Source organism: Pseudopodoces humilis, chromosome 1 (genome assembly GCF_049639895.1).
Source record: "Pseudopodoces humilis isolate 2021_Gansu_Grassland_sample_001 chromosome 1, ASM4963989v1, whole genome shotgun sequence".
Taxonomy (NCBI): domain Eukaryota; kingdom Metazoa; phylum Chordata; class Aves; order Passeriformes; family Paridae; genus Pseudopodoces; species Pseudopodoces humilis.
Window position 1 is genome coordinate 150,884,842 of NC_142200.1, and position 19,588 is coordinate 150,904,429.

Below are 19,588 nucleotides of genomic sequence, written 5' to 3' on the forward strand. Positions count from 1 at the left end.
AACACTTCCCACAGTTATCCGAGGGTGGGATTTCTCCAGCCTTTTTTAGGGAGTTGTTTGTGCTGAGGGAGAAGATCCACGTCCAGCTCTGCTGGAAGGGATCTGCCTGGAGAGTCCGAATCCCTCTGGGATCATCCTGGAGCAGCTCCAGTCCAGGGCCAGCCCTGCCGACAGCCCAGCGGTGCCGGATGTTTGGGAAAGGAGAAAGTTTCTACTTAAAATTCCTGACCCAAGGCAACAACTTGAGGACTTGAGGGGGATCTCTCTTGGGAAACTCCTCACCGCAGGGGTCATAGGAAAAGAGTCTTTGACCCCGTTCCAGAAAGTGGGAACATGTCCTGGCTGGCAGGGTTGATATTCCAAAGAAAAATCTTAGGGAACAAAAAGGTTTAAAAACCTCTAGAATGTCGAACTTCCTTCAGCCACTGTTTATGTGTAATATCCCCAAATTCCCTTTTCTTCCCCCCGCTCAAAAGGTTCAAATTCTGTTTTTACGGGAGGGTGAGGTCCGTCCTCTCCTCCTGGATGGCTCGCAGGGATCGTCTGGCACCTCCCAGGTGTCTCGGAGCTCTGGCTCCTGATCCCTGTGGCTCCCACATGGATCAGTGCCATGGGCAGCCCATGAGCTGCTCCAGGAGCTTCCAAAGAGCCCCGTCAGGATTCGTGCGTCATCTCCACCTTTGGCTGAGGCGCTGAGGGCTGGAGACCCAAAATACGAAACCAAAAAAACCCCAAAACCCTTCCCCCACAACATTTGGTTTCCTCCTTTTCTCTTTCTTTTCCCCCCCTCCCCTTTTTTCCTTAAATTTAGTCTCCAGATGAAAGTCTTTGGGAAAGAACAGGAAACCCGAAAATTTCTCTTCTCCCGACACAAATATTCCATCCCAGCCCTGGTGGGCAGCTGATGCCACCCCAAAGTTAAACCTGGAAGGGGATGAAGTGAAGTTCCCAGCCCCGAGCCATCAGACCTGACTCTTACTTTTTTTTTTTATCCATGAATTAAAAGCCTGTCCTTCCCTGGTTTGGAAAAGGAGATGGGACATTTTGTGGGGGAAGAAGAGGGATTTTTACACAACCCTGTCATTAGCAAAGGCCGTGGCCAACCCTTTCTCTGAGCCTGGGGTGTCGCAGCTCCAAACTGGGCTGTTTTTTTAATAAATAAAAACATTCCTATTTTCCCAGGAAAGGTGTTATTTTAGTTGGGAATCTGGGTCTGTTTACCTGGGTTGTGCATCCCAGTTTGGCTTCACTGTCCCTAAAGGACCTAGAGCTGATTCCAGGCTCTCGCTGGGCTTGAGGAACCCCAAAATCTGCTCCTGGTTTCCTCTCCAGAGAGTCCAGCAGCATTCCCTGATGCCAGGAGCTTCCAGAGGTTGGGAGAAGCCTCAGGCACCTCAGAAATTAAGGGAGGTGATTAATTAAGAGGCATCCTAAGCCCTGAACACCCCAGCCCTCTGTAAATCCACAGTTCCCCCAGCTATTTCCATCCTCTCCCAGTTTCTGTTCTCAGTCCTTGCAAAAGTGGCCCAAATTCCACAAAAAAACCCAAAGTATCCCTTGGGAACATATTCCCAGAACAGTTTTGGCTTGGAAAAGCTGTCACTGCCCCGGTGGACACAAGCTGGGGGGTCAGCGTGGAGCAGGAAGCTTTTTAGGATGGAATTATGGACCAGGAGACCTTTGAGGATGGAATTATGGTCCAGGAGGCTTTTTAGGATAGAATTATGGACCAGAAGACCTTTGAGGATGGAATCACAGACCAGGAGACCTTTGAGCATAGAATTATGGACCAGGAAGCTTTTTAGGATGGAATTATGGACCAGGAGACCTTTGAGGATGGAATCACAGAGTTCTTCTGGAGCGTGAGGGAGTTCAGAATCACAGATATGAACCGTGACGGACGCAAAGGAGCTGGAAGTGGGATTTGGCCTCTACCTGTGAAGTTTTGTGGGCCAGGAGCTCCCAGTCCTGTTGAGGAATGCCCAGAGAACAGCCAAACAGCGCTTGGAACACCTGGGATGGATGGATGGATGGATGGATGGATGGATGGATGGATGGATGGATGGATCTTGGGAATTAGGAGAGACACAAGTGGTCTGTGCTTTAGATTTGTAAAGGAAACCAAATTTGGATTTGTAAAGGAACCCAGAGAAAGGGTGGAAAACATTCCAAAGGGTGGCTGAACTCTAATGTTAATTATAAACCCTATTTTAATGATTGATATGAGCGATGTTTTCCCCTCTCAGAGGGAGGCTGGAGGGGTTTGGAAGGACTGGATTTGCTGGAATGAGGAAAGAATAGGATGTGGCAGCAGTGGCAGGTCGGGAGTTTCTGAGGGGATGTTGGAGGTTGTGTTTCTGCTCCCGTTGGGAAGCTGGGGGTGGTGAGGTCAGGAAGGTGTCTCCGGAGCTGGATCATGGAATTGTCTGGTGGCACTTGTGGCCGTGGGGCTGGGGTGAGGCAAGACGTGTGTTGTGACTGGGAACAGCGCCCGTGTCCATCCCCTCGATGTCCATTTCCTCCGGGCTGGGCGTGGCAGGGGCGTTCTGCCCAGGAAACACCACGGGGACACCAGGAGAGGTCTTTGAGCAGTGACAGAGAGGAGCTGCCTCTGTCCATGGCCAGGGGACTCCTGGAGCGGGTCCGATGGGGATGAGGAAGGGCCTGGAGCGTCTCCGTGCCCAGGAAAGGCTGAGGGAGCTGGGGCTGCTCAGCCTGGAGAGGAGACACAGCTGAGAGGGACCCTCAGCCCTGGCTGTCCCTGGGTGTCCCTGCCTGTCCCTGGGTGTCCCTGGCTGTCCCTGAGTGTCCTTGGCTGTCTCTGGTGGTCCCTGGCTGTCCCTGAGTGTCCCTGGCTGTCCCTGGCTGTCCCTGACTGTCTCTGGCTATCCCTGAGCGTCCCTGGCGGTCCGTGGGTGTCCCAGGCTGTCCCTGGGTGCAGGGAGGGTCAGAGCAGGCCCAGGTTCTGCTCCAGGCCCAGCAATGGCACCAGAGGAACGGGCAGGGACCGATCCCAGGAATTCCTCCGGCACAGGAGGCAGAACTTGTGCCCTGGGCAGTGCCCAGCCCTGAGCAGAGCCCAGAGAGGCTGTGGAGTCTCCCTGACCGGGGATATTCCAGAATTATCGGGATGTCATCCTGAGCCCTGTGCTCTGGGACGGCCCTGCTGGAGCAGGATCCACTCTGGTCCCATCCAACCTGATTCTGCTGGATCAGTGAGGATCCCACTCCTCACCTCCTTCCATACTATCCAAACATCCGTATCCACACACAGCCAGGTCATTCCCTCTTCCTCCAGCCATGCCCCCAAAACGTCCCCAAAACACCCCCAAAAGCAGCCCCTCATCCCCCCTGCCCTCACAGCCAGGTTTGAAATCCATCTGCAAACCCCAAAACTTAATTCCTGCCCCTCCAAGCCCCCGTTCCTCCCCCTTCCAATCCCCAAAACAATTCCTCCCCCTTCCAACCCCAAAATTATTTCTCTCCCTTTCAGTCTCCAAATGATTTTTTCTCCTTCCTATCTCAAAATTATTTCTTCCCCTCCCTATCCCAAAATGATTCCTTCCCCTCTTCCTATCCCAACACAATTCTTCCCCCTTCCTATCCCAAAACAATTTCTCCCCTTTCCTGCCCCAAAATTTCTCCCCCTTTCTATCACCAAACAATTCCTCCCGCTTCCTACCCCAAAATTATTTCTCCTCCTTCGAATCCCCAAATGATTCCTCCCCCTTCCAATCCCAAAATGATTCCTCCCCCTTCCAATCTCCAAATGATTTTCCTCCTTCCTATCCCAAAAATATTTCTTCCCCTTCCTATCCCAAAACGATTCCTCCCCTCTTCCTATCCCAAAACAATTTCTCCCCTTTCCTACCCCAAAATTTCTCCCCCTTTCTATCACCAAACAATTCCACCCCCTCCCAATCCCCAAACGATTCCTTCCCCTTCCAATCCCCAAATGATTCCTTCCCCTTCCAATCCCCAAATGATTTCTCCCTTTCTTATCCCAAACGCTGCCTCATTTATTTTTGGTCCCTCCTCCCTGCCCGCTTCCAATGCCCCAAATGTCCTTCCCGTAATGGAGTGACCACAATCGCACAGCCTATTCCAACTGTGGTCTCCCGGGTGCCGGAATGAGCCGGGCTGATTTATATTCCGTGCCCCTGGATAAACACCTCGAGCCCGTGTTTGCGTTTGTGCAGCTGCCAAGGAGCCTCGCAGATGGTTTGAATGTGTTCTCCACATGCAAAGTGTCCCGTTCCGGCTGGAACGGGATTGAGGATGGGGGAAAGGGGGGATGGGATAGGAGCAGGAAGGAGGGAATAGCTCACCCTGAGCAGGGATGGCCCAAACCTGCTCCTGCTTTTCTACTGGAGCAGCCTCTGGGATTTTGGGATTCTGACTTGGCTCAGGTGAGGGAGATCAATCAAAGGAGCAAAATGAGGGGTGCATTTGGGACAGCCCCTTCCCAAAGAATTCTGGGATTGGCCTTCCTGCCTTCCAAAGGGAAATCCTGCGGCAATGACATCCAAGAGAGTTTTTGCTTGTTCCCATCTTGGAATGACTTCAGCTTCCACCGAGATTCCAAGTTTCAGTGGGAAAGGATTGATCCAAGAGATGTCCTGGTGGATAAGGAGCCAGTGGGATCCTGGAGGGATCCCATGTCTCCCGTCAGGACTCATTTCTTCAGGAATGTCATCCAAGAGAGTTTTTGCTTGTTCCCATCTTGGAATGACTGCAACTTCCATGTGCTTGCGGGGGGAAGGACAGATCCAGGAGATGTCCTGGTGGAGCCAGTGGGATCCTGGAGGGATCCCATGTTTCCCTTCAGGACTCATTTCTCCGGCACTGAAGTGGTCAGTGATGTCCTCAAATCACGAGGAATTCCGGTGCCGTTCCCATGCTCCGTGTCCCCATCCATGAGACACGCAGCTCTGGATTCGGAGGAGCTTCACCCACAGGCAGATCCCTGAGGGATGAGCAGGATCGTTCCTCCAGCATTGCCTGGATGATGGATACACACCCAAAACACTTTGGGATGTGGGATATGGGTGAGATTTCCTTGTTTTCTTAACAGTTCATGAATTCCTTTGGACTTCCATCATCCATGAATCCTACTATTTCTTCCAAGGAAAGAAATGTTTGATTTTTCCGGTTCCATGATCGATCCAAGCAGCATGGTGGAACCCTCAAACTCATTTTCACCAGAATTCCCAGTGTTTTTCAACAAGCTTTTCCAACTGGATCCTTTGGAGCTCTCTGTGCTTTGGAATCTCGTTACCAGTGTCTCAGGAGGGACTGACTTATTACTAACAGGCCAAACGTCCCCAGTTTTCTGTTTTCTTCTTGGAATTCAGCCTGGATCTCATCGGAGAAATGACCGGGAGAAAAGGAAAACAAAGGGAGAAGCCAAGTTGTTGATACTGTGAATGTTTTTGTAAATTCAGGGGAAAAAAAAAAAAAAAAGATGTTTGGAGGAGCTCTTTGGGCAAACAAACAGAAAGGAATGGCTTGTTTGGATTCCAGCACAGTGGGAAATATGGGATTTTCCCTTCCTGCCTTATCAGGGATTCATGGAATGATTTGGGCTTGGGAGGGGCCTTAAAGATTATCCTGTTCCACCCCTGCCGTGGATGAGGACAGCTCCCACTATCCCAGGTTGCTCCAGGCCCTGTCCAACCTGGCCTTGGACGCTTCCAGGGATCCAGGGGCATCCACAAATTCTCTGGAAAAGCTGTCCCAGTGTTCCACCACCCTCATTATAAAAAATTTCTCCCTTGTAATCAGTGGGGATGAACCCTCCTGTGATTTAAACCCATCCCTGCCGTGCTCCCAGGTCTCCTTAGCTGGGAGGATTGGAGGGATTTGGGATAGCAGAGGAGGGTGGTGAGGCTCCTTTCCAGGACACAGAGAGGACAAACCCCAGGAATGTGGATCCAACAATCCCAAAGTGTGGCTGCTCCTGGTATCAGTCCATATTCCTGTTTGAAAAAGGTTTTCCAAGAGTTTTGGTCAATGTAGGAGCTCCTCAGATCATTCCAGGAGCTCCACAGGCACCTGGCTTGACCTGTGGATGTTCCTCACCAGGTTTCCCTACCTGCAATCCCGGTTCCCAACCCAAATCCTGTCTCCTTCCCCCATGGCTCCAGGGATTTTCAGGAAACAGCTGCGTTATCCTGAATTTTAGGGGGGAGTGTCCCAAATATCCACCTGCCCTTCCCTCAACCCACCATCCATCACCGGGGAATTCCAGGAAGGAAACGACCCCTGAGATGTTTTATCCCTCCTCCGAATTTTCCTGGAATGGCTTTTCCAAGCGAGGAATGGGGAGAGGGAGGCCAGAGATGGTGGAGAGGAGGGGGAAGAGATTTCTCTGGGGTGGTTCAGCTCTCGGTAACAGCGACGGATCCTTTTGTTGGGAATCTCCGACACTTCCCAGCAATTTATCCTGAATTTTGAGTCCCAGTGGATTCTTACCAGCTTTAATGATTCAGTTCTGGGATTAAATCATTTAAGGAATCATTTCCATGCAGAGGGAAAATTTTAAATGCAAAAAATCATCTTTTGGAATATTTCTGGGGCAGCTCTTGGCTCCCCACCTTGTCCCATCCTAAAGCAGCATCCCAGAGGTGTCCCACCACCGCTCCCTTCAGATTTCAGGGGGAATTTTGGGGGGCTCAAAGTACCCAAAAATCAACAACTGTGGGGTTTGTCATCAGTTTTCCACGTTTCCAGCACAAGGAGGACGCACCCACCACAAAATTTAGCACGTTCCTCTTTTCTGGCCACAGATTTTGGTGGGGTGCGAAATTAAACCTCTGAAAAACGAAGTCGCCCTTTGCAATTCGTGAAGGTTTTGGAAAAGCAGGAGATATTTCCCTCTCGTTTCAGAGCACTTTTGGAGGAATATTTTTCTCTCAGACTCGTTTCTCCACTGTGTTTCTTTTAGTGTTTACTCAAATTGATTTATTTTGTCATAAGGACTGATTTTATTTTAAGCAAGAGCACTTTGAGGGCTCCATTAAATCTTTATTTACTTTCTTGTCTGCAGAAAAGACCTCAAGGACATCAACATTTTGTCCTGAGCCAAATTCTGTGGGGCCCTGTGTTGTTTTTTTTAGGTTTGGTTTTATTTTTCCTTTGTCTTTTGTACCTTCCAGAGAACTGAGAAATAAATAAACTCTTTTTTCCCAGTGTAAGTTATCCTGCAAACAACAAGCCAGAGGGAAGGATTTTCCCAGTTTTCATGAATAGGAAATGTATTTTTCTTCTCCTAGTGGGACTTTAAGCAGAGAAAATGCAGTAAATTATTTCCCTCTTCTTTTTATCACGCGGATGTTGAGGAATTTTAGCTCCTGACCCTCACTCCCAGTTGATGCTTCAGAAGAAAGTCTGTGATTTGTCTGGTCCTTTTCATCCCCACTAAATTAGAGATAAGAAATCAGCTGCTACATGAGGAGATCTTCTGTGTTTTTCATCTCCTAAAAACCACCAAACCAAATTAATCCGTGTCGGCTCCCACCCTAGACCAGCCAAAGGGCTTTGAAGCAATCCTGGTTTTCCTTTAATCTCGGGAAATCGCACTGGTGAGGAAAGATTAATTCCTGGGTGCTTGGAAGCTTTGATATCCATGGAACACGCTGAGCTCTTGGCCCTGTTTGGATTTCGTTCCTAGCGGAGTTTTTTGCGGATAAGAGCAGGTGGTTCCTGCTCCTTTTGACTCTGAGCTGACTCCTGCGTCCGACACTTGACTGAGGGCAGACACAGCTCCTGGAGCAGATTTGGGGCAGATCCGCCACTTTTAGCATTTTGTTCTCAATATCCCACTGCAGCTGGAATTTAAGGGATGCGTGCAGTTATCCAGCCTGAAGCAGAGGAGATCCCTGAGGACACCGAGCTGAGGGCAAGCGATGCCTTGGGGGGTGGTGGAGCCCTTCAGAGGGACCTGGAAAGGTTGGGGAGAGGGGCAGGGAGGAAATTTCTGGAATTCAGCAAGGGCCAGAGCAGGTCCTGGGCCCGGGAAGATCATCCCACCCCTGCTGTGACACCTCCCATCATCCCAGGTTGCTCCAAGCTCCATCCAGCCTGGCCTTGGGCAATTCCAGAGTTCCAGGGACAGCCACAGCTGCTCTGGGAATTCCATCCCAGCCCCTCCCCACCCTCCCAGCCAGGAATTCCTTCCCAATATCCCATCCAACCGGTGGGAAGCCATTCCCTGTGTCCTGTCCCTCCATCCCTTGTCCCCAGTCCCTCTCCAGCTCTCCTGGAGCCCCTTCAGGCCCTGCAAGGGGCTCTGAGCTCTCCCTGGAGCTTCTCCTCTCCAGGGGAACATTCCCAAGTCTCCCAGCCTGGCTGCAGAGGGGCTCCAGCCCTTGGAGAAACTTCTCTGGAGCTCTCTGGACTCTCTCTCCAGCAGTGCCACGCCTTTCTGATCCTGGGGATCCCAGAGCCGGACACAGTTTGTCCTTGCGGAATAAACCTTGGGATAATTCACACCTTCTAGAGGCAGGCACGAAGGAATCGGCGATGATTCCTAGGACGGGTTTCTCCAAGGGAACGCCAGCGGGGAGCCCTCTGGAGCAGGGGGGATCGGTGTCACCCACGCGGGTGCGGTGACTCCTCCTGGTGCCTCTTCTCTCCCACAGATGGCTTCTGCCTGCCCGAGTGGGACGGCATCGTGTGCTGGCCCGAGGGCGTGCCCGGCAAGGTGGTGGCCATGCCGTGCCCCGAGTACATCTACGACTTCAACCACAAAGGTGCGTGCGGCTCCGGCCATTCCCGACGGCCGGGAAGCTCAGAATTCCCTTCCTCATCCCTGTTTTTCTCTCAAGCGGTGCCTCCCTTCCAAGCGGGAGTGAAGCCGGGAAAGGGGAAGAAAAGAGGCGGCCGTTGTTTATTGATAAGCGTTGAGAAACATAAATTATATAAATATATATATATATATATAATCTAAAAATTATATACATTTATATAAATATATTTATTTATATATATCTAAAAGTTATGTAAATTTATATACATATGTTTATTTTTATATATCTAAAATTATATAAATTTATATAAATATATTTATTTATAAAATATTAAAATATATATCTAAAATTATATAAATTTATATAAATATATTTATTTAAATATTTATAAAATGTAAAAATATATATCTATAGATGTACAATATATATAAACATATTTTTATATATAAATATATTAATATATAGAATATTTAAATATATACTATAAATAGTATTATTAGTATTACTAATTATTAATATTAATTCTTAATATTGTTATAGATATTATATATGAAATATCTAAATTATGTTTATATATATGTATAAATATTTATATGTATAACTATTGTATAAATATTATATATAAATATATATATTATATTATAAATATTTATAAATATATATATATATATATATATGTATAAATTATTGGAAGAAAAGCTCCATTTGAACTGAAATAATGACAATTTCCCGCTCAGAATCACCAATTTCCCACCTGCCCCTCACGGACTGTGACATTCTAAACACCAATTTCCTGCTCACAGCTCCCAGCTGTAAATCCTGGAGATTCCCAAACCCGGATTCGTTGGACCCCCTGAACTTTGTGTAGCAAGAAAAGCCCAAAATATTTTTCCAGATTCCAAAATATTAATTTATTCCCGGTCTCAGGGCTTTGTTAATTCCGTGTCTGTGAGGGGATTTTAACACACACCCGATGCCCCAATTCCCACATGGATATTCTCCTCTGCCAGATGAATCCAAGGATGAAACCTTGCAGTCCCTTCCTCCTGCATCCCCGTGAGGAGGACAGGGATAAAAAAATACCCCTGGACATGACCTGAACCTGCAAACAAAGAGCAAAATAGTACAAATCGCCTTTTATTCTTTTCCCTTAGGGAGAGATGCAAGGAATTCTGAGGATAATGCTAGATTTTATGTTTTTCCAAGTCTTCTCTCCTTGGTTTGCAGACCCAACATCTGAATTTCAACCCTGGGCAACTTATTAAAGGCTCCATGGTGTTTCTCAGCTAAAAAAATTGATAGAATTTTGATAAAATTGACGTGGAGATTGAAGTTGGTTTTTGCAGCCGAGCCTCTGAGCAGGCAGGAGGCCCCAGCGTGGATGGGCGTCACCTTGGGATGGAATTTCTCCCCTTTTCCCGCTGATTCCGTGTCTCCTCTCTCTCCTCAGGCCACGCTTATCGCCGGTGTGACCTGAACGGGAGCTGGGAGCTGGTCCCGGGCAACAACCGCACCTGGGCCAACTACAGCGAGTGCGCCAAGTTCCTCACCAACGAGACGAGGGAAAGGGTAGGCATTCCCATTCCTGCACGGAGCCGGAATTTCCGGCCTCATGCCGGGCTAACCCACGGACCTCTGTCTCAAATAAAACCTCTCCAGCTCATCTTCCTCCTCTTGGAAAGCCTTCCCAAGCTTGCCAAAGCCACACCGCACTTTGATGGGCAATGATTTGATTGGAAAATTGTCCTCAAAGGCAGGAAAGTTTCCTGCAGCTGCCATGATCCCATTCCTGAAGAGATCGTGGACGAAATTGGTCTCGGGGACGCTCAGAAGTGGTTGGAGCTTGTTCTGTGGCATTGAGGCTCCCTCTGCCACAGCAGGAAATCCTTTTGCTGCCAGGTTGTTATCGAAAATTCCAATGTTTCTGTGGTTGTCTGTGGGAGGGGATGTCCAAACACGTGTGGAGTCAAACCAGGAGCAACTGGTTGGGAGAGCTGGGAATGTTTCCCTGGAGAGGAGAAGCTCCAAGGGGAGCTCAGAGCCTGAAGGGGCTCCAGGAGAGCTGGAGAGGGACTGGGGACAAGGGATGGAGGGACAGGAATGGCTTTGAGCCAGAAGGAAGTAGATTCAGATGGGATATTGGGAAGGAATTCCAGGCTGGGAGGGTGGGGAGGCCCTGGCACAGATTCCCAGAGCAGCTGTGGCTGCCCCTGGATACCTGCAGTGCCCAAGGCCAGGCTGGATGGAGCTTGGAGCAACCTGGGAAGGTGGGAGGTGTCCCTGAACATGGCAGGGGTGGAATGGGATCATCCTTCAGATCCCTTCCCACCCAAACCTAACCGCTGTTCCACAATCTTGAATTAATTCTGGTGTAGTCACAATCTGGAAAGAGTGACACCAGTCACCAGCTGGAAAAGGGTTTCCAAGCACATGGAGAAGGTCTGGTGTGCTCTTGGAATAAAATAAAAATAAAAATCTGTCAGCCATAAATTTAGAAACATCCAGAAAACGATAAAATAGCCAAATAGCAGCTGCCAGAAATTTCCCACCTCCCCAGGAGCCAGCTTGGGGCTCTGGAAATGCCGGAAGTCTGGAAGGAATTCCGTGCTAAGGTGACAGCAAAGCTGTCCCTGGTGTCACTCGGGAGGATGTGACCTCCTTGTCCCACAGAGAATGACGTTCCCACCCACACGCACCTGTAATTCCCAAAGAATTTATCCAAACCCTCTGGTTTTCCAGTGGTTCTTGGAAGAGTCCCCTCGGATCTGGGGCACGGCGTTAGGGGCTGATGAGCCGCAGGGAGGATTAGCCCAGACAGCCGGAGATAAGGATCTAACCACAGCTTCCTTGAGGATGATCCAGAGGCCCTTCGGGACAATGTTCTTAATTCGAAATCTAACCACAGAGTAGGGTTTTTTGGGGTCGGGGTTTTGTTTTGGTTTGGGTTTTTTTGTTGTTTGTTTGGGGTTTTTTTCCTTTTTTTTTTCCGGTTATTCAAAAAGTTCGCTCTTTTGGGTTGTTCCAAAGTTCGCTCTTTTTTCTCCTCAAGAGTGAAGCAGCTCATGAATGAAGAGATTTAGGAAATGAGGGAAAGGAGGAAATGAGTTTTTTCTCTCACATGGGCAAGGGGCAGAAGGTTGTGTGTGCTGGGTGCTGCTCCAGCCACTCCAGCAAAGGGCTGGATGAAGTTCCCTTCCCAAACCAGTTTGGTGGGATTTTTCCCAGTTCTTAGAACTTAGAAAAGAGCTCTTCTAGCCCCAGAATTTTCTGGGAAGCTCCTGGAACAGGTGTGAGAGTCATCGAGCACCGTGATCAAAGCGCAGACTTTTGACCTCTCTGAAATCATCTCCTCTGACCCACTACCCTCAGCCGCATCCTGGGGTGGGAATTGTCCAGCTGATTTCCCCCAATCCAAGATTTCCCCCAGGGAAAGGACATCCTTTCCTTTCACCCTCCCACAAGCAGGACTTGTCAGGGTGACCTGGTAAAGGAAGGGCGCGAAGAAGAGCAGAGTTGCTCATTTTTTATTCCCACCACAGAGGCAGAAATGGAGACTTTCCACCTCCAGGGTGATTGAAAAGGCTGAAAGCAAAATCTCCCGTGGTGATTCCTCCTGTTAATCTCAGCCTCTTGGGAAATTCCTGCTCCTCATGAGCTCTCCCTAAATGAGCTGTGTTAATTACCCACCCCCAAATCCTCCTCCTCATTATTCTGTACCCAAAGCTGAGGCATCTTTTGCCAGGAATTTTCTGTCATGGCTCCAAAGGTGAATGGAATGATATTTAATATGAAGACAAATTAAACCATCATCACTGTTCACATTAAGTGACCAGGCTGGTCTTACATAAGTGGTGCTTACCCAGGGCAAAGAACACGGAAAAAATGGATGTTTCTGCCAGCTTTGAAATCGTATCTCAATCAACTAATGCTTTTTAATGACATCTAAAATTTATTATTATTATTATTATCATTATCATTATCATTATCATTATCATTATCATTATCATTATCATTATCATTATTATAATTGCAAGAGGCCTTTCCCTCAGGCCCGGCCTCACCTCAGCGATTCTGTGCCTTGTCACAGAGTTCCCTGATTTTATCACAGAGGTGGCTGAATTATTGTGGCAAATAAAGTGCATCCACTGTGGGTTTTTTGGGGTGTGAAAACCACTCTGGAAGTAAAAGAGAGGGGAAAAATGCACTTTTTCCCCTCAGTGTGGTGTGACTTTGCCCACAGAGAGCACAGAAGGCCTCTTGTCAAGCTTAAGGGGATTATAAACTTTCCTTTGATATCTCTTTTTCATGGAGTAAATTTTCAACATCTCATTATTATCATTATTATTATTATTATTACTATTATTATTATTATTATTATTATTATTACTATTACTATTATTATTGTATTTGCAAGAGGCCTTTCCCTCAGGCCCGGCCTCGCCTCAGCAATTCTGTGCCTTGTCACGGAGTTCCCCGATTTTATCACAGAGGTGGCTGAATTCTGGTGACAAATTAAACAATATCTGTGCATCCACTGCAGGTTTCTTAGGCTTTGGGGTGTGAAAACCACGCTGGAAATAAAAAAGGGGGGGAAAAATGCACTTTTCCCCTCAGCATGGTGTGACTTTGCTCACAGAGAGCACAGAAGGCCTCTTGTCACACTTCAATGTGGCCCTGCAACGCTGGGATTAATAAACCTCCCTTTGATATCTCTTTTTCATGGAGTAAATACATCCAGAGATGTCAGAACGGGGGAATTTGGCCACATAGAGCTGTCGTCTTGAGCGAGAGATCGTTTTCTATTATTATTTCCCTCCCTGGGGAGCGGCATCTTTGCGTCACCACCAACAGCTGCATTTCCCCAGCGTTCTGCCAGGAGATTGTGGCTGACTCCGAGCAGATGCAACCAGAGGGAATTTTAAGAAACTGGGCTTTTAGGAGGAAAAAAAAACAACAAACCCTAACCCAACTGTCTGTGGCTATAAATACATGGATTTGGTGGCTATCTCTGGAAATAGGCCTGAACCTATAGATAGCTGGAGATATCCACGCCTAAATAAACACCACGTGCGTGCACACATCTCCAGCCAGGGATGTTTGTTTAGGTGGAGAGTTTTCCCATTTTAGCCGTGCTGGGATAATTTTAAGATTGGCCAAAGCAGCAAACAGAGGGCCCCAGAGCAAATTGGTGTCCTGCCCCGAAGAAATGGGGATTATTTCACACAGAGCAGCTCGGAAACTGCTCTCTGCAAAGAGCAAAGTGTGTTAAAGCCATCAGAGCCCGGAGAATTAACAGCTTGTAACTGCCCCGGGAGCAACTGCTCCTGGGCTGCTTCCTCAGGGAAAAATTCCACTGGAGGATGGGAACTGGCAGCCCCAGAGGTTGATTCCTCCTTTAGCCAGGTAGGATGAAGCAATCCAGGGAAGTGTTTTCTCAAATTCCTTCCAGATAACATGAAAGAAGGAGTGGACAATCAGCTGGAAGTGTCCAAGGCCGGGTTGGACGGGGTTTGGAGCACCCTGGGATAGTGGGAATGTCCCTGCCATGACAGGGCTGGCACTGGATGGGCTCTAAGGCCCCTTCCCAAAGCATTCCATGATTCCAAGACCTTGCAGTGGTCAAAGGGACTGGAGTTCCACACTCCCCATCCATCGGTGATGGACACGGGATGAGAAGAGGAGAGGATAAGAGGAACCTGCTCCAATCGTCCCAGCTTCCTCTGAACTTTTGGGAAGAAATTCCTGCCTGGGATGGAATTCCCGGGGCAGCTGTGACCTGGATCCCTGGCAGTGTCCAAGTCTGGGTTGGACGGGGTTTGGAGCACCCTGGGATAGTGGGAGGTGTCCCTGTCCATGGCAGGGGGTGGCACTGGGTGGTCTTGTCCCTCATGGCAGGGACCTTCCACTGTCCCAGGATGCTCCAAGCTGTGTCCAGCCTTGGTCACTGCCAGGGATCCAGGGACAGCCACAGCTGCTCTGGGAATTCCATTCTCATCCCTCCCCACCCTCCCAGCCAGGAATTCCTTCCCAATATCCCATCTAATTCGACTCTCTTTCAATTTGAACCCAATCCCCTCATCCTGTCTTGTCCCCAGTCCCTCTCCAGCTCTCCTGGAGCCCCTTCAGGCCCTGCAAGGGGCTCTGAGCTCTCCCTGGAGCTTCTCCTCTCCAGGGGAACATTCCCAGCTCTCCCAGCCTGGCTCCAGCACTGGAGCAGCTCCGGGACCTCCTCTGGATCATTCCAGCAGCTCCAAATCATATTTATTGTGGATTTGTTCTGTTCCCACACTCTTCCCTAAGCACCCCTTCCTGGCCACAAAGGAGACGGGGAGTGGAGCTGAAAGGACCATTGGCCTGGCCCTTCTCCTTTTGTTCCCTAAATTCCCTTAAAACCAGGAGTGAGGGTGACCTGTATTCCTTGAGCTCCTCACTCTTTGGATAAAATGCAGCACAAAGGACAAGTGATGATCCTCGGGCAGCTTTTTAGCCCATTCCTCCCCAAATTCCATAGAGCCGCCGACTGCGGATCCCTTACCTTCCACACATCCAGCCAATAGCAGCCAGATCCTTTTTCCGGTCACTTTTTCCAACACTGGCAGCAGCAATGGCATGTTTGGGTCAAAAACCAGGGATTTCCCTCATTCCCATCTCCCCCAAAAGAGCAGGGATGCCAAACAGAGCTTATTTTTATGGCAGGTCTAACCCATCCTCTTCCCAAGGATGAGCTGAAGGGTGAGTGGAATCTCCCTCTCCCGAAATCCCGGGGAAGGGGAGTCGGAGCCAGCAACTTGGGAGGTTGGCTCGGCTTGGGAGCCACCAGCAGGATGGGCCATCCTAAGATCCAACCTCAGCCCTGTCTTCATCTGCTCCTGCTTGTCTGTAGCATGAGGGTTTTACGGCTTCCCGGGAATTCGGAGGGGCCTGGAGAATCCATCCCCTTCCAAACACAATGGGAAGGGCCCAGCGTGTTGCAGGGCTGCTTTATCTAAACTCCATTGTTCCAAGCAGCAATCCTGGAGCTCTCTGGGGTCCTGGGAAAAGCAAACAACTTTGTGGAGGCTCAAAGTGACAGCACAGGAACGGGTTTGGATTGTTGTATCCCGAATTCCGCCGAGGCATGCCAGCAAAGCGTCAGGCATTTGCAGCAGGACGCGGGCAGAGGTTTTTAAAGGCCGTGGAGGAGTAAAACAAATTATCCGAGAGATGTTTTGTTCATAATTTCAATTAACCCCGAGGTGCCGTCCTCATTCCATGCCTGTGGATTTGGTGTGGTGCTTTCCTGGAAATAGAATCCCAGAATCCTGGAATGGTTTGGGTTGGAAAGGAGCTTAAAGATGATTTTTGTGGACACGCATGTCTAAATTGGGGTGTCTGAGGCTAAATTGGGGTGTCTGAGGCTAAATTGGGGGTCTTTTGTGAGAGCCAATCCCAGCGACTCTCAGATTGGGGGGATTTAAGAGGGTTTTAAGAGGGATGGATGAGGGGAACAGAGTCCTGCAGGAACAGGATCATCAGCACCTAAAGTTTTCCCTGAAGCTTTGGAAATCAGAGCCTGTTCTGTGCCTTTTGTGAATATCCCATTTTGTGAATATCCCGTTTTGTGAATATCCCATTTGGTAAATATCCCATTTTGTGAATATCCCATTTTGTGAATATCCCGTTTTGTGAATATCCCGTTTTGTGAATATCCCATTTTGTGAATATCCCATTTTGTGAATATCCCATTTGGTAAATATCCCATTCGGTGAATATCCCGTTTTGTGAATATCCCATTTTGTGAATATCCCATTTTGTGAATATCCCACTTTGTGAATATCCCGTTTTGTGAATATCTCATTTTGTGAATATCCCGTTTTGTGAATATCCCATTTTGTGAATATCCCATTTAGCTTTTTATTTAGTCCCATTTTCCTGCAAAAAAAAAAAAAAAGAAAGAAAAGAAAAGAAAAGGAAAAAAAAGGAAAAAAAAAGGCAAGAAAAGCAAGGACAGAGATTTTCTGGCTTTGTTTATCACTCAAAGCAGCAAACCATGAAACTCGGGATAGGATTTGCCACCAGAAAATTCCTGCTCCGTCTGGTTTTCCTTTTCCTTTTGCACACATGGCAGCAGTTGAAAGAGTGGAGGGCTCCTGCAGGAATCAAATTTGTGGAATCATGGAATCCTGAATTGGTTGGGGTTGGAACAGACCTTAAAGCTCAGCCAGTTCCAGCTCTGTGTCGTGGGCAGGGACACCTCCATGAAGCCCTGAATGCTTCGATTAAATGATAATTAAATTTAATTTAGTTTAATTATCATTAAATTTAAATTAAAATTAAAGTCAATTCAAGTTTCATTATCACACTTTATAAACCAGGACCTCATGGCAAGGCCAGGTTTGGCCTCTTCCACCGATGGATGACCAGGGATGGTCTCCTCAGGCTGGACTTCCAGGAGGCCTCAGGTGGGAACTCCCTGGAGTGATGGAGCTCCACGTTGTGTCCATGGCTTGGCCATCGCGACCTTTGTGGTTTTCTGGGGATTATTTAACTTCCCATCCATCTCAGCTCCCTAAGGATGCTCCTCAGACCATGGAGATCATCACTGCAGATCATTCAGTATTTCCCTACCTGGAGGACCTTTCCTAGTTGTTCATTGTGGTTTCCATGGGAAAACCTTGGGAGACTTGGAATTCCTTTGGAGATTTTTTTCCCTCATGGGTAAATCCAGGGAGGAAAAGTTCCTGGGAACAACCAGTCCTCAGCTCCAAGTGAGGGAGAAGTGGAAATGGAGAGCCTCAATTTTTTGCTCCTAAGGCTTTCCCCAAAGATCTGAGAAGTTCATCCAAGAAATCACATTTCCCAACAGCTTTCCAGTGACTCCAAGTGGGATTTGGGGCACCTCCTTCTGTTGGGTTACTGAGAATTCCAACCTTGGAGTGAGAAGCTGTTTATTATTATGTTTATTATTATTATTATTATTATTATTATTATTATTATTATTAATACTATCATCATCATCATCATCATTATCATTGTTACTTTTTAAAATATTTTACTATATATATTTATATATATTTATATTCTATATATATTTATATATAAAATATATATTTTATTTATTATAAATAGTTATAGTTATATTTACATTATTAATAATAATAGTGTTTTTTTTCTATTTTTATTTTTATATTTTATTTATATTATTATTATATTTTTTACTCTGGAGTCAAACGCTTTCCAGCTCCAAGAGGATTCCAGCTTGGCAGCAGGAAAATCACGCCAGGATATTTTTCCCTGAAAGCTTTGAAATCTCCTTTTCTTGGCTTTTCAGGGCCTGCTGCCTGCACAGACAGATCTATAAAAATCTATAAAAATATCCCATAAATACGCACAGACACACTCAGTAAATTAATATTGGCAAGGGCTTCGCTCCTCCAGCGCAAACCGCAGAGAAACATTCCCAAATCTGCGGATTCTGATGTAATAGGGCTGAGGTTTGGCATTCCAGGACAGCGTTCCAAGCCTCAAATCCCAATCAGAGCTGTCATTCAGGGCCCAGCATTCCTGACGTTATTGCAGCCCAGTGGGCAGGGCAAGGGAAAGGAGGGAATGAGGAGAAAGATGCTGAATTTGTAGGGGTTTTTTTGGGATTTATTGCTAAAATCGGTCTGGGAAAAGCAGGACAGGCCGGGACAGGGGTGGGCAGGAATTTTAACCCTTTCCAGGAATCCCTGAGTTCAGCTGCAAGTCCCAGCAGGATCAAGGAAAATCTCCCAATGTTTGTTGGAAACCTCAGGGTTTCGAGGCCAACTTCAGGAAACAACAACCTAAAGTTCCTAAATTCTTAATTCCTAAAGGATTAATTATTAGGAACTACCCTGTGACAGGATCTTTTCCAATGGGATTTTGGCAAGCTCCGGTTGTGTCTGGATTGGATAACCACAGGCAGACGTTGCTTGGGGTTTCAAAACGGGAAAAATAAATGCAGGTGATTTTTTTTCCCCTCGTATCCCATAGCCAAAGTATTTCCTTCCCGTGTTTTCTGGTGTGGGTGACACTTGCCTAGGCTGGACATCAGTCATCCAGCAACGGCTAAATTGTGCAATTCCAGCAAAATTCCCAGCCCAGAAGGCATTTTGTCCAGGGAAAAATTGCCAAGTGATCCCTGAATTGGGCCAGGAGTTTGTAAAGCGCTTTGGGTTCCTTTGGGATGAAAATGCCGTGAGATTCCCAAGCATGGGATTAACCCCACTCCATTGTTAATCCCTTGCAAAATTCCCAGCTCAGCAGGCGTTTTGTCCAGGAAAAAATTCCCAAGTGATCCCTGAATTGGGCCAGGAGTTTGTAAAGCACTTTGGGTTCCTCTGGGATGAAAATGCCGCGAGATTCCCAGGCACGGGATTAACCCCACTCCATTGTTAATCCCTTGGGGAAAATCCCACAGGGAAAATCCCACCTCCCCACCTCAGGGAACACAGACCCCGCTTCCCAAGCTTCCAAAAAGATGGGAATCCCCAAGGATCCGGGCTCTGTGTGCTGCCAGGGTTGTGTGGTGCAGCAGTTCCCCGTGTGACGCTGTTTTCTCCATCGTTTCTGCTGCAGGAGGTCTTTGATCGCCTCTATTTGATTTATACTGTTGGATACTCCATCTCCCTGGGATCCCTCACAGTTGCTGTCCTTATCCTGGGATACTTCAGGTAGGCGGCTCTGTTTTTACCTAAGCAACACCGGAAAAGCCTCAGGTTTTTCCGGGAGGATAAAACTGGGGTGGCACGCTTCAGGAAGCCGCCGGCGGTGGTGGTGGCGTCTGGGATTTGGGCTGTGTTAGGGTGTCCTAGGGAAAACTTCCCGCGGGACGG

At 47.8% G+C, this 19,588-nt stretch overlaps 1 protein-coding gene across 1 annotated transcript in view; it reads left to right on the plus strand.

Annotated features, from left to right (window-relative positions):
* PTH1R (parathyroid hormone 1 receptor) overlaps positions 1-19,588 on the plus strand; it is an 89,574-nt gene that overhangs the window by 42,366 nt on the left and 27,620 nt on the right. Inside the window, exons 3-5 of the mRNA XM_005532108.3 lie at positions 8,643-8,753; positions 10,201-10,319; positions 19,332-19,426. Coding sequence (XP_005532165.1) covers positions 8,643-8,753; positions 10,201-10,319; positions 19,332-19,426 — 325 coding nt within the window. The remainder of the gene's footprint in view (positions 1-8,642; positions 8,754-10,200; positions 10,320-19,331; positions 19,427-19,588) is intronic.